At 48.3% G+C, this 14,907-nt stretch overlaps 2 protein-coding genes across 25 annotated transcripts in view; one reads left to right on the top strand and one right to left on the bottom strand.

Moving 5' to 3' along the window:
- Positions 1-13,788, top strand: part of RALGAPA2 (Ral GTPase activating protein catalytic subunit alpha 2) — a 96,721-nt gene extending 82,933 nt beyond the window's left edge. For 3 of the 7 annotated variants that reach the window (XR_010079461.1, XM_063391272.1, XM_063391269.1), the window contains 2 exons: positions 5,379-5,417; positions 8,871-10,560. Coding sequence is in view for 3 of the 7 variants with exons in the window: in XM_063391272.1 (XP_063247342.1) it covers positions 5,379-5,383 (5 nt within the window). In the remaining 4 variants the exon portion in view is untranslated. Of the gene's footprint in view, positions 1-5,378; positions 10,561-13,122 lie in introns of those variants that run through there. The other 4 variants (XR_010079462.1, XM_063391270.1, XR_010079460.1 and 1 more) reach the window with 3 other exon arrangements.
- The window catches only part of CFAP61 (cilia and flagella associated protein 61), a 101,546-nt gene continuing 92,110 nt past the window's right edge, over positions 5,472-14,907 (bottom strand). For 8 of the 18 annotated variants that reach the window (XM_063391287.1, XM_063391288.1, XM_063391291.1 and 5 more), the window contains 3 exons: positions 13,771-13,873; positions 10,569-10,825; positions 5,472-10,223 (listed from right to left, as the gene is read on the bottom strand). In XM_063391287.1, the coding sequence (XP_063247357.1) occupies positions 13,791-13,873 (83 nt within the window). In that variant the 3' untranslated portion in view covers positions 5,472-10,223; positions 10,569-10,825; positions 13,771-13,790. The remainder of the gene's footprint in view (positions 10,224-10,568; positions 10,826-13,770; positions 13,874-14,907) is intronic. The other 10 variants (XM_063391278.1, XM_063391277.1, XM_063391279.1 and 7 more) reach the window with 10 other exon arrangements.

Raw genomic sequence — 14,907 nt, 5'->3', positions numbered from 1 at the left:
CCTCATTCTGAAGGATAAACTGTTTATGCCAAACACATGAAAAGTGTTTCCCAGTAGCTGAGGATTTCAGAACACCATTAAATAAGGAGTACCCAGGTATGATTTTATTATTTTAATTGTTTTTAAGTGCAAAGCCTTCCCCAGTTATGTCCCAATTTTCAGACTTCTGACCCTCAGAATTAATTTCCCACTCATGAACTGGAGGCCGGCCATAACTTCTGGTGTCAGAATCTCTGCTTCAGAGTCTCCTCACATTACCTGCTGATTCTCCTGCATATTTAGTCAATGATGAGCATGGGCAGTGTCAGCTGTGGCCATGGGGATGTGTTCTCCATCAGATGCCCGTCAGCAGTCGGCAGGGCAGGTGGATGCAGCCCCAGCAGCTCCGCTGTTCCACAGCCAGGCCTGCTCCAGGCATAGATCCACCTGTCCTCCACCTGCAGGAATCACCAGAATCACCTATCTGCCACTTAGGAATACAGGGGGCATGTTTCTATTCTGAAACAGAAAAAAAGGATTCAGGGAGTAGTAAATGAAAAGAAGCATTTTCCCTGAAGAAGTGGTCAGGTACCAGTACAGGCTACCCAAGGAGGCTCTGGATTCCCCATATCTGGAAGTGTTCAAGAGGCATCACAATGTGATTTTAGGGTGATGATGGTGGTGCTGGGTTGGCCACTGGACTTGTTGATCTCTTCCAGCTGTGATGATTCTGTGCAATGCATGGAGCTGACACAGTTGGCAGTACAAGCCATCAGGTACTGCTGACTCTGCTGAGCATAAACTGCTAAAGTAAATTTAAGCCTCATCTGATCTGATTCTTATAATGACCCTCAGGTGTGATCCTGTCAGTGTTGCGAATGCCTGTGTGCAGCAGAGAGGGTCAGGGAGTAAGGGTGCTGCTTATCACAGTGTAGCATGTTCTCAGGAGTTACCACAGTGTAGGGAGAAATCAAACACAGTTCTTAGTGACATCTTACTGGGGTGTCACTGATTATGAGATAATTATTGAAAGTGGATGTTTTTGTATTTTCTCATGCTGCCTCTGGGGATGCATCCCCAGACTCACGTGGGATGTGGTTTTCCTGCCCTAGCTTAGTCTCCCTGTCACCAGTCTTGCAGGTGCCACATTTTCTGCAGGAAAATTGTCCAGTTGATCTCCTTTGCTCTTTTGAGGAGTAGAGCCTTAAACTCCCTGTATGGATCACAGATAGCCCCGGTATCTTCGGTATTGAAAGTGCAGCCTCCTAGGCAGAATAGCCATCCCCAAACTCATTTAGGGGACGTGCAGATTAGGAACAAAAGCTGGGAATACCGCCCTTTGTTGTTAAACTGGTGCATTACATGCTGTATTTTAATTAGGCAGGGTTTGAGAGGCAGCCCAGGAAATCCTCCATAATCCAACACTATTGAATTATTCTCATTCTTTCCGATTGCAGATTTCTCTCCTTTTAGTGGACAGGCTTTAAGCTGCTGTTCTTGCTCCCTCAGCCAAATCCAGAAATAGTTATTCAACAAAATATTTGTGTGATCTTTAAAAAGATTGGTGAAGCTGAAGTGGGCAGAGCAGTGCCCTGACTTCAACTGCCTCTGTGGCTCATGAGGGTTCCTTGGGGCTTTGGGCTCTTTTTGTGTAAGATCAGCAGCCAGAAGCACGGTGTTAACCTTGAGGATTGGAAGGGGCCGTTGGATAATCCAGGAAGACTCTCCAGTCTTAGCTTTCCCACCACAAGGATTCTGTCTGAGGGGTTTGTGCTTGCCATGGCAGGTTCCTGCTTTCCAGGGAACCCCCTAGCCGAGTGCTGCCACTGGCGCCTCAGGGGTTAATGGGAACGGGCACACTTGACTGCTGAGAGGACTGATCTAATCACTGCCATATCCAAGTGCATCTGTTCACCATGAGGTCATTCTTGTGCATGCTAATGACTTGGAAAATAAAGCACAATGCTTAGTTATCAGGGAGGATAAGGGAGGATATAGTATAAATCTTGGCTTTTTTTAGTTGCTAATGGATAGTGTGGAATGGGCAGAGAGAAAGCATCTTGGATTCTTGCATTCCAGATTAATGTTTTTAAAGCATCCTTTTCAATAGAGCATCAGAAAAACTGTGCTGAAAAACTTGGACATGTGGTATCTGTTGATAAATGGATTCTTTAATGAATATTACGGCATTGCCCAGGAGCAATACTTGAGTTGAGGAACTGTTGAGGTTTTGAGCATTCCCTGGTTTTAAAGCCTCGGGAGCTGTGCCTGCTGATTTACATAAAACCGAGATTTTGCAGCCTTTTTGTTGCAAAGATGACACGTGCTTTTCTTTTGTCTCTGGACTTTTTACATGAATAAAGTTCTTGTAGAAAATATTTAAATGTACAGCTAACAAGATCTGGTTTATTTTAAGCCACTTTTTGTTCAGTGCTGAGCTTTATTTTTCCCACTTGAAAGAAAAGGGGTTATTTGAATTGGACATGCAGATTTAAAATATATTTTTGACAGAAACAAAACCAAACCCAGAGTAATTCTTGTTTTATACAGGACTGATGCTTAACAGTAATTGAACCAATGATTCCTTTTGCTTTGGTTTTTCTGGGGTTTTTATACTACTTTGGGGTTTTTGTCCTTTTGTCTTTTTCCTTGAAGCTCTGTAGGGTGTTTTGTCAGATCTGTGTCCAGGTTCAGTATATATATATATACATATAGTGTTCTTCCCCGTTTTCTTGAGAATATTAAAAACATACACATCTGAAACTGAGTAGCTGTGCAACAGTATCGGAACACAAGCAGTGCGTGCCAAGAGTTGGGTTTGATCCTTGTGTTAATGTTGCCTGAAACTGAATGATTTGTTTCTAATATATGGGATTTAGAAAATTCCTGACTGTCCTGGTTACTTGTAGGACAGGGAATTGTTGCTGGCATGGAGCATGAGTGAGGTCTGCTGGGCATGGTGCTCAGCAGGTGAGGTGGGACACTGTGCAGCCGTTGGTGGTGCCATGGTGGTGCAGGTTGTCCAGGCAGTGAACAAAGAGGAAAAGCTGAGTGAAGTGGAGCAGAGAAGCCAGGACAGTTACCACAGGAGGCAGAACTCAAGGGCTTTCTCCCTCCTTCCCTGTGAGGACTATTCAGGATGAGGCACAGGGACCTGTCTGGCTTCCTGTCTGTTTAATCTAGGTAGTTCCTCATCTTTGGCAGACTGGAGCCTGTTGCAGCAGGACTGCCCTTGGGGAGTTCCTGTAGTGGTACCAGCAGATAGGGGAACTTCTCCTTGCTGGTGTGCTCTTTGTTATCAGTGTTCTGGCCATAGTTTTCCAGCCCATTTGGCAGGGCTGCTGCCTGAGTGTCCCTGTGAGGGTCAGGAATGATCTGGCATCAACCGTGACCCAAGGGCAGAGTCACAGGTACCACAAAGTGTTGGGGGTAGCAGCTCCGTGCTACCTCCAGCTCCTGTGGCCAAACAGGCTGATGCAGGTGTATGCCCAGGAGCCCAAGCCTGGCTCTGGAGGGTCCAGATCCCTGCAGAACCCTAAGGAAGTGGCCATCTGTGCGGTGTGCTGGCGTTGTCCCTTTTGCCACCACTGAGGGTGGACAGTCCGAACTTGTCCCCCAAGGCTGGGCAGGTGCTGGGACTGCTCTCTCCTCAAGCCTGGTGTTCCTCTCAGGATCTCCAACAGTGAAGGGGGTGAGAGCCACATCAGGGCTCTCAGTGTGGCCCCCTGCCTCTTCCATGTAATTGACTGGCTGAGAGGGCACTCCTTCAGTTCTGCTGTCTGGGAGAGGAGGAGGTGAAGGGAGGGTTTATCCCCGTGATCATTGTGGGGATGGACGAAAATAGGAGCTTGAGGGACTGGACTGTCTCTTCTGCTGGGCAGCTCCAGCTGCTCGAGCTGTCAGCTCAGAGAAGGCACCAGGCAATGTGGCCCCTTCACATTTTCCCTCTGCACTGAGCTGCCGGCAGAGACCTGGTGCAGAGGTGGAGCACAACCGGAGCAGAGACATCCTATGGCCTCATGCCTGGGGCTCAGGCTGCCCTTACCTGTGACACCCACATGACCCCCAGCACTTGGTGGGGTCCCCTGGCTGAGGCTGAGCCTTGCAGAACTAATCAGCAGCTGCTCCAGCTTGTGTGTAATTAAACTTCAATGTGTACATTTCAGGCTTACTTCTGAGGCCCTCAAACCGTGGTGCCAAGCACTCCCACCTGAGCTGGGAGCTGTGGGTGCTGTTTCAGGGTCGGTTCTGCCCCAGTTAACCTGTGGTGTCAAATTCTCTTTATTGTGTCACTTACAGCTTTCCATGGCACTGCAGGACATGTGTGGCTTTCATTAACCCAGCGTCAGTTATCCTTGGGTTCTTCCATGCAGACTCAGGATACTTCTTACAGTGTATGTGGAGCCTGTCTTTGGAAGCTGGAAGTGGGAACGCTGTGCAGATTTACTCAACAATTCTCTCTGGAATTTTATTACCTTTGCATTTACTAGAAAGGGAAACAAAGATTTCCACAGACCTTCCACAGGCTGAAAGGTTACAGGGGGGCTGGAACAGGTCACAGTCCATGTGAAAACTTAATGGTTCTTCAGGATCTTTACATGTCATGGTCTTAACCACCCTTGCTTTCAGGGGTGTTCATCTACTTCATGAGCAGTGGCTAAAAGGCCATTCCTAGAGCACGTGCCTTGGGGAAGAAACCAGGTTTGTTTTGTGGACAGGATTTAAGATGGAATACACTATCTCTCTCTGGCTTCCTGCAAGGTAACCCTGCATTGATAGTGCCTTCATCTATATTTTAATCGTCTTTAATCCCTTTTGCAAGAAATGTGTTTTAAAAGCTTAATGCTCTTTAAGCAGCCTCACCTGTTAGAGGCCCTCTAGTGTGTGTGTGTGTGTCTTGACTGAGTGCAGGTGTGTGGCAGGTTTTATGCACTTAAGGACTTCATCCTCTGGGAAATTTATGTGGCACCAGGATCACTACGCTGCTCACCTCCTGGAGTTTTAACCTGACTGTAGTGTCATATAGGTTTAGGTCTCCGTGAAGCCTCAAATTTTAGCTGGTTTGAAATGGTGTGACCAGCAACAGTACTGGATGTGGAGCTGAAGAGTGAAGTGGCTGCCTGCTACCATCCCACAGCAGCCAGTTTGGCAGAAGATGAAGCGCAATGAATATTCATTCTAATTTTTGCTAATATTCCCTCCCTTGTTTGTTTCAGTCCTCAGACCCCAGGAGGAAGCACACAGGTCCATGTTTCTGCAGGTCCCTGAGGGGAGCTCCCTTTTCCACCTTTAGCGGGTTGGTGCAAGCACAGCAGTCACAGGGTGCTGGTCCTGCACTGATACAGTTTTGTTCCCCCTCTTTGGTCCTGCACTGACATGATTTTGTTCTCTCCCTTTAGATTAGACTGTTAATGCTCTCAGTACAGTAATGGCCACAGGTAAGACCAATGCTTCCCACAGGCCCCTTTGCTGCTGTGGTTCATCACAAACAGCTCTCCTTCCCCTCCTCCTCCTTTGCTGCTTCTGCTCCATGTTCAGCTCCACCTCCTGTGCTCCATGTTTGCCTCACACCTCCTCTGCTCTGCCTCCCATGCTCCATGTGTGGTTCTGCCTCCTCTGCTTTGCATGTGGTTCTGCCTCTCATGCTCTGCGCGCATCTCCTGCACCCCACACATGGTTTTGCCTCTTGCCGTAATGCCTCCCATACACAGCAATGCATCCTACGATCCGCGTACAGTAATGTGTTACATGCACAGTATCAATTCCCATGATCTGCATACAGTAAAGCCTCTCGTACATGCCGGGTAATCCCTCCTGCCATCTGTGTATTGTGAAAACTCCTGCACGTGCCCGGTCATGATTCCTGCAATCCCCATAGGGTAAAGCCTCCCACCTTTGGTAATGCCACCAGTATATGCCCAGTAATGATTCCCGCAATCTGCATGCAGTAAAGCATCCCATATGTGCCTAGTAATGCCTCCCGTGATCTGCATGCAGTAATGCCCCCTTGTATATGCCCAGTATACACTTCCTGTGAGCCACATGCAGTAATGCCTCCTGCGATCCGTGTGCAGTAAAGACTCCCATACATGGTAAATGATTCTCATTATCTGCATATGGTTAAGCTCTCCTGTATGTGCCTGGTAATGATTCTTGCAATCCATGCACAGTAAAAGCTCCTATATGTGCAAGGTTATGCCTCCTGCAATCTGTGCACGGTAAAGCCTCCCATATGCAGTAATGATTCCCATGATCTGCATATGGTGACATCTCCTGCAACCTGCGTGCTGTAAAGCCTTCCATCCTTGGCAATGATTCCTGCAATCTGCATGCCTTGCATACGGAGTAATGGTTCCCACGCTTGGCATATGGCAGTGCCTCCCGCAATCCATGTGCGTTAACGCTGCCCGCAATTCGCATGTGGTAAAGCCACCTCTCTCTCCCTGCCCATCATGTGTGGTAGTGATTCCTGGTAAGGAGTCCCATGATCCGCATACAGTAATACCTCCCGTACATGGTAATGGTTACAGCTATCTGCATGCAGTAATGCCACCCATTATCCATGTACAGTAAAAAAATGCTGTATGTGCCAGGTAATGCCTCCCACGATCTGCATATGTTAATGCTTACCTATACATGGTAGTGCCTCCCGCGATCTGTGTACTGTGAAAACTCCTGTATGTGCCCAGTCATGATTCCCATGATCTGCGTGTGGTAAAGCCTCCTGTCCCTGGCAATGATTACGGTGATCCATATAGGGCAAAGTGACCCTGACATGATAATGGTTCCCACAGTATGCATGCGCTATTGCCCCCATATGTGCTCAGTAATGGTTCCCATGATCTGCGTACAGTAATGTCACCCATACATGTCCGGTGGAGGATTCCCACGATCTGCGTACAGTAAAATCACCCGTATGTGGTAATGGTTCCCACGATCTGCATGTGGTAATGCCTTGCATGTCTGGTAATTATGCCCACGAGCATACCGTGTAATGGTACCTGTACATGGTAATATCTCCTGCGATCTACGTATGTGGCAATGCCCCCCTGTGATCCACATGTGGTAGTGCCTCCCACGATACATGCCTGGTAATTATTTTTTCCTTCTAAGCTGCTTCAGCTTGTGCATTTGGAGAAAACTGTATTATTTTGACCATCTGCCATTCTGCCTCACTGCAGGAATGCCAAGCACAACGACTCCCTTGCAGCCCTTCCCTCCCCCATGCTCTTCTCCCCAGCCAATAGCACCACAGGTTTTGTTTTAATCCTAAGTTGACAGCTCTGCATTTTTCACAGAAAATGCCTTTACAGGCTGTCACACTTTCCACCTTTTTAAAATATGCCATTTCTCCTCAGTCAGTTTTCTCAAAGAACCAATCTGGTTAGTAAGGGCTGTCTTTGAGATGCAAACGCAGGGCTGCAGGCAGGCTGAGGAGGTTCACACTTGGGGCTGTGCTGCTGCTGTTCCACTCTTGCTTTCAGTCACTCAAACACCCAGAGCTGCTCAAGCAGAAGCACAGGTTACACCTCACCTTGGAAGTGCAGCTGAGAGCCAGGGTGAGTCTTTATCCTCAAGACAACAGCTGAGGGCTCATCCTGCTTCCACACTAACTTATGGCCATGTCCCCAGCTATCCTGCAAGGACAGGCTCACCTGTGCCTGAGGGACAGCTCAGCCATGGGCAGCTTCAGCCAAGGCCCTGGCTGTGCTTTGGGGCATTTTACACACGTTTGAGATTTACCTGGGCTAGGAAGGTGAAGGGAGGATTGAAGAGCTGTGGCCTGGCCAGGCACAGCTGAGAATGGAGTCAGTATTTGCACTGGAAGTAGGCCTGCACTGCAAAACAGAACCATCTCTCAGCAGGTTCAGAGGGGGTGCCACCAGTGCCAGCCTCTGGAGAGGATACAGAAGGTCCCTGTGCTATCTCTGCCTGGCTGTTCCTCCCTTCTAGTGGTAATAATAACCTTGTGTTTACACTTTGGGAGAGAATTGCAACATGGTTTAAAAACAGTTTCCTGAGGGAGCTGATGAAACACTGTTCCCCCTGGGAAATGCCTTGGGACAGGTCCAGCAGTCAGGAGCAGGGCAGGGCGTGTCCCTCACAGCAGCTGCACCTGTGTTTGGTCATAGTGTCTCAGTTAATGACCATGTGCTCACCTGTTCCCCCTCAGACAGCCTAGGCAGGCCTGGCTTCTGGGGAATAACCCACAGGTGACTCCACTCAGCAACAAAGTGTAACCGCCCCCAATACCCACAGCCCCCCAGGACCCTTCTCCGGTGGCGACCATAAGCCACCAATAACAAGGGTACCTGCTGTGTAGTGGAAGAAATTTGTGATTCTTTAGGATTTTTCCAGATGTTAAGGCACCTTCCAGGAAGAGTTCTGTGCCAGTCCTCACGCTGGGAATGCTCGTTTCCAGTTCTCTGTAATAGGCCAAATACACAACAGCAGTTTAATGACACAGAGCAGAAACCAGTTTTGTATCACCCACACAGAACTATTTTATGTTGGAGCTTCAAGTAAGCATGATGGGAGCTTCCTGCCTCCATCCCATGGGGCAGTTGGAGCCCTGAAACTCATCGGGGGCTGCAGGGGCTGTGCAGAGCAAAAGGGGAACTCAGTGCTCACCTGGACACTCACAGCCTCGTTGCTCCTCGCTTCTGGGAACTGGCAAAAAGAAAACCATGATTTCTCTGAGAAGCACAATACGGCAGTTTTCCAGTTGCCTGGAGCAAATTCCTCTTCCAGAGGTCAAGTTCACCTGAGTGATCCCCCAAGAGAGGCTGGGAAGAGGCAAGGCAAGGGGCTGTGCTGTGCCACGTGGTTATTCTGAGGACACAGGCTGTTTGGTCCTGACCTGGGTTTTTCCTGCCCACTCTGTTTTCCAGGTTGCCTCACCACAAGTGCAAGTGCTGACCTCACTGACACCAGTGGCGTCGAGCTGGCAGAGCCGCCCTTGCCCACACTGCCACGTGCCTATATGAGCAGGGTCTCCGGGAAGCTCTGCTGCTCTTCCAGGTGTCCACCTGAGGCCCTGGAGCACAGAGCTGCGGCTGGGGCAGCCCATGGCACCTAAGCACAGATCAGAATGGGCAGTTCTGGGTGAACACGTCTTGAAGGGGCCGGGTGAGGGGTTTGCTCTGTGAAATGGCCTTTCCTCAGTCTGGACAAACATGGGTGGGCATCTGATGTCACCTGTGTCACCGTCACCACTGCACTGGCACCAGGTGAGCAAGGGCCCCAAGCCCCTGGGCACAGGTGCCACAGCCAGAGGTCATGAACCAACACTGAAACCAGTTATTTAATGTACCCTTAGAGCATTGCTTTAGTCATTCCAGGCAGCACTTACCTGTGCACAAGGGAATTTCTTCTAAAGAGAGGTTTTCCCATGACTAGCCAGGTAGCAAATGTTCCCTGCTGGAGCACAGATGGATGAGGGAGGAGCTCTCCAGTCAGTGCTGTCCCACTCAGGGAGTGCCTAGGCCTTTCTGTAGTATGTGCGATGGCTGTGCACTGGAAATACTCTCTAGAGAAACAAAAATAAGCAAATCCCTTTTAGAAGCGCAAAAGCCACACTCCTGCCATGACCCCTTCCTGGCACAGTGTGAAGAACTAAGTAACCCCCTCACCTTGTCTCAGCAGGCTGTGACCTGTCTCTAGCCAGAGGACAACACAGCTGAAAGCTTCTGAGGACTTACGGTGTTCTCCTGGCACCTGCTGTAGTGAGCAGAATTTGTGTTGGCAGTAGCTGATATGTTTTGGTCTACACGTGTTGTAGGTTGATGGGGTGAAAATTTTTATAGTTAAATCCTGGTTATTTTAAAGCAACAGAAGTCTGAGATTCAGCAGCCACAGAGCCCTGTCCTGCTGCTGCTTGGTTGCTCCTGGGCACACACACATGCAGATGTCCCAACACAATGGGAGTTGCTTCATGTGAAGGGATTGCATTTTTTGGGAAATGCCCTGTAAGTCGTCTGAGTGCCAGCACCTAGCCAGGGGCTAGCCTGTGCCTGTGGGGCACATTCCAGCCATAGCTAGTGATGCCAAGGCAGAGGTGGCCCTTGGGTTCTGCCCTACACTCTGTGCCCAAGGGGCAGCAGCTCAGCCCCTGTGCCCAACAGGAACTCACCTGGTACAGCTGCAGGAAGGAGCCTCTGTCACTGAGGGCTTGGACAACCGGGTTGATTTTCTGCCTCACAGTTCAGTTTTGCTTTCTATTGATTTTCTGTTAGTGAAGGAACCTAGGAAATAAAACATGTATTTTAATTTATTTTACATTCAGGCCTGGATTCGCAATGCCATCTGGCACTTAGTTATCCAGTAGCTGGTCTAAAACAACTTCAAAGGCGTCCTTCTGAGTAAAGATCTCTCTCTCCTTAGAGCAATATGTACCTCTAATTCAGGGAAGAATTAAGACATCAGTGAAAATCGTTGTTTTCCTGATGTCAAAAAACTATTAATTTGTATAAACTCTACTGCCGTTTTGCATCCTGAACTCGATGACAAAGCCACACTGTTACTCTTCACAAAATTAATAAATCTTTGCTCACAATAAAATTTCTCCCCAGAGCAATAAAAGGTGGTACCTGTGTAGTGTGTGTGGTGGTGGGCGGGAGATGCCACAGCTGGAACTCCGGTGACGCTGGTGGTGCTGCTGGGCCTGGCTGCTTCAGGTCCTGTGGGTGTGCAGGGCTGGCTCACAGGGGACAGGGACAGTCCCTGCTGGATGCAGGTTCTGCCCCTCTCTGTTGGGGCTGCAGCTGCAGGAACAGCCACTGGGTGCAGAGCAGGCAGCAGTGTTCCCAGACTGGAATGCTCTTGAGGAGTTCACACCACACTGTGACTGACACGGGGACACACACAGTCGTGCCCCACCAGACCCACAAGGCAGCAGTGCCCTTTGACACCCTGCAGGGTGGCACCTCCTGCCAACCTGGCCCTGCCCATGGCACCAAGCACACTGACAGACCTTTGGGGCCCCCAGAAGCAATTGTCCATAACCAGCTTCCCCACAATGCCTCATGGCCCAACCACCCGCATCAGAATTAAAAATAGGAGTTTTTTAATGGTGATTTTCTCCTCTACAGAGACATTCCTTAAGCAAATGCAGGGGGCTGCACTCAGCCATAATGACATCTGAAAAGACAAAGGAAATCTCCCTTGCTTTGCTGAAGAGCCACAGCGAAGTCCTCTCCTAAGTTGCTTTGAGGTGCTCAAACCAGAAATGGAGAGTTAATCCTGCTAGCTCCAGATAAATCTCCCTTTGCAGAAGTAAATGTGCACACACTAACGAGCTGTTGGGAACCCAGCTTCCACCTACTTTTCCCAAGGAGGATCCCTGCCCCAGGCCCAGCATCACCACCCTCATGCAGGTGGAGAGCAGGCTAGGACCAGTTGCTCTGTGGGCCAGGGGTCACTGCTCAGGGGCTGCACTGGCAGCACTCTACCCAGCTGTGCTGCTCACCAGGATTGGCACAGCCACGTGTCCCCACTGCCCTGACCGCAGGTGGGCATACGGCAGGCTCCAACTGGAGGGCACGTGGCTCCCACACAGCTGAGGGCCTGGCACTGGCACCCACGGGGGCCAAGGGCAACGGAGCCCCACGAGGCAGGACACAGCCCCAGCCAAGGGGCTGCAGCAGCACTGGCAGAGCCAGCCCAGCACGGAGCAGAAACATGGGCCCACGGCACCCCCAGCCCTGCACTTTTAGCAGCAGGCACAAAAATGGTGTTAATTTACTAAATTAAATAATATATAGACAAGTTTATACTTTCCATGGAGTTCCAGAATGGAACTTGAAGTTCATCTCATTCCACCCTTAGCATGGACAGGGACACCCTTCACTATCCCAGGTTGCTCCAGGCCCCATCCAACCTGCCTTGGAACATTTCCAGGGATCCAGGGGCAGCCACAGCTTCTCTGGAAACCTGTGCCAGGGCCTCCCCACCCTCACAGCCAAGAATTTCCTCCCACTATTCCCTCTAATTATACCTTGCTTCAGCTTTAGAAGGATGCCTAACACTTTTTACAAACATTTGTAAAGGTATTATCTTATTCCTACACCTATGCTCTCTGTAACTATAGAAAATATATTAGGGATCTAATCTTATGTTCTTTATATTATATGCTACAGTATTTCCAATTATATATCTAATATATGATGTTATGCATGTCTGTGTTTCTATTAGCTAGAGTATATGTTATAGGTATTAAATACACACAGATACAATTGCGTATGCATTATTACATTAAAGAAAATAAATGCCATCTGTGATCTATAATCTAGGTATAATACAAGATATATAATGTGATACGCATTATATAGTACACAATGTATCATATCATATATGCACTATATATTTCATCTTATTAATGCCTGGATTTTAATATTAAATATTGACTATACAGGTATTACTTTTATCCAAAAATTGGTTATAGGTGACATAAATACAACATATTACCTTTACATTATACATGTATATCTACGTATGCACACATCCCTGGTATATACTTTAGCTATATGTACATATCACAGCATAAACTATAACATTACTTTGCTAAATCTTATGCTGTGTGCATATATATGCAGTATACTTTCATTTTAAATGTATATAAGAAAAATATATAAATCATATCAGCAATGTATGCATTCTGTATAACGTGGTACAATGGACATGTAATATTTGGCACATATATGATGTGCACCATGGAATATTCAATGCACTATATAGATACAATAACAGTATTTCAGGCCACATATGACATGTATGTATAATGGACATGCCAGATGTGCACAGCTATGAGCACCTATGCTCTGTTCTCCACAGCACACAAATCCTGGCTTCAGAGCTGACAAAACCTCCTGTCAGACAAGAGTGTTTCATTACATCAACATTGGTAATGTATCAGTAATTATGTATAATGCATATATGGTATTATGTACTGCAGATAATATATTTAATATGCATTGTCTATGTGGCAATATATGACAGACATATATTAGTATCTGTAGTATAATATGCTTTGATATAATACATGTAATATATTATACACTACCTATATATTCTGCTTATATAGATCATCTATATAGAATATATTGCTATAAAAGGAATATATTTTTTACCTTTATTTTATCACAGAATCCTAGAATAATCTGAGTTGGAAGGGAAAAATAAAGCTCATCTCATTCCAGCCACCTGCCATGGGCAGGGACACCTTCCACTATCCCCATCCAACCTGGCCTTGGACACTTACAGGCATCCAGAGACAAATGCAAAATATAATTTATTGTATGTAATAAATTCTGATTTCCTTCTGTGTGTGTATAACTAAAATAAACCCACCCAGCTCAGACACTCCCAACTGAACATAATTTTCCTCACATTTGTCATTGAACTTGTGTTGCACTGCAGGCAATTTCCCTCTAAAAACTATAAAATAAGCCAATAAACACACTGTGGTCCCATACCCTGAGAAAGCAGAACCTGTTTTAACCTGCAGCTGAGCCATGCTCCTTCTCTCCCCTGGCCCAGTACCCTGTGGTAGCACAGGCAGAGCCTTGCTCTGGTTAAATCCTCCCCATCACTCACCTTCCCCTCCTAAGGAAAACTGAAAAGCCTCAGCAGAGCGGCAGAGCACAAGAGCCGGGCGGGAACAGGCTGGGCTGTGCATGCCCTCGCCTTCAGAGCTGCGAGGAAGCTTTATTAGAGCTTACAAAGAGTGGTTCTCTTCTAAGAGAAACAGGTGGTCTAACTGGACCTGGCTGGTGCAAATAATGTCCCGATTACCATGTCGAGAGGATGCGCTCCTAGGAGGGTCCCTGTGCCAGCGTGGGGCTCCCACTGCCACTGCGGTGCCCTACTCTGCCCAGCTTCGGTCCCTGGCTGCCTGCTGAGGAGAAAACAACATGGTTAGAGCAGCGCTGAGGGCAGCCTAGCACTTGGATCCAATGGCACAGGTAAGAACCAAGCCTGGCAGTGTCCAATGTGAAGCCAGTACCACAGGACACCCCACGCTTGGCATGTCCCATCTCAATGCATCAGATGTTGCTAGAGGCAGACCTTTGTTATGTGGTCTGTAAATTACATTCTATTAAAACCATTTATAGCCTTGATGAGGATTCTTACCTGCATGGAAGGATCTGAGGTGTTTAATGCCACGTGCAGGATGCACCTGCACACCCAGATGCTTAACCAAGGGGAGCTGCCTGGGTGCTTCAGGGAACTGCTGTCCTACCCAGCCCAAAACGCTGATCACAACCCAGCACTCCTGACCTGGGAGCAATGGGTCAGGAGGTGTGTTGGCACCAGCAGACCACAGCACCATGTGGCACCCTGCAGGCATGGCATGCCCCAAAGAAACATCTGAGACTCCGTGAGCCATTTCACAGCTCATCAACAGCAATGCCTCTTTTTAAATAGGCTTGTGTTGTGTGAGAAAGAGTCTGAAATCCAGGGCAAAAGCCCATCTTTGTCCTGTTTCCAGGCTTGCCCTAATCCCATGGAAACCTCCCAGCTGCCCACCCCAGAAATAGACTAGGAGGTGCTGGGCAGGGCCCCCCAAACCCCTGAGCTGTGCCCAGCTGTGTTTCCCAGTGAGCCCATCCAGTGAGGCAGCTGACAGATTCCTTACGACACTGGTGGCTGCAAGGGACCATGGTGTTGGAACCAAAACTTGTTAAAACCTCCCCTGGGGACAAGCAGCCTCCAGAGTCTTCCCTTGTGGGCAGAAGCAGCTTGCCCCACCTCCCCACCAGCTCTGAGCTCATGGGGCAGGGATGGTGTCCATGCTGCATTTCTCAGGACATGGCAGGTTTCTCTCTCTAATCTCCCAGCTCCTTTCCCTATGCTCACAACACCTAGTTCCCAGACCACACATTTGGGTCTCGGTATGCTCAGAGAGCAGGAAGGCTCTGGCAAAGCAGG

This window comes from Prinia subflava, chromosome 2 (assembly GCF_021018805.1).
Source record: "Prinia subflava isolate CZ2003 ecotype Zambia chromosome 2, Cam_Psub_1.2, whole genome shotgun sequence".
Taxonomy (NCBI): Eukaryota; Metazoa; Chordata; class Aves; order Passeriformes; family Cisticolidae; genus Prinia; species Prinia subflava.
The sequence above is the reverse complement of the archived record's forward strand: the minus strand, read 5'-3'. Positions and strand labels throughout refer to the sequence as shown.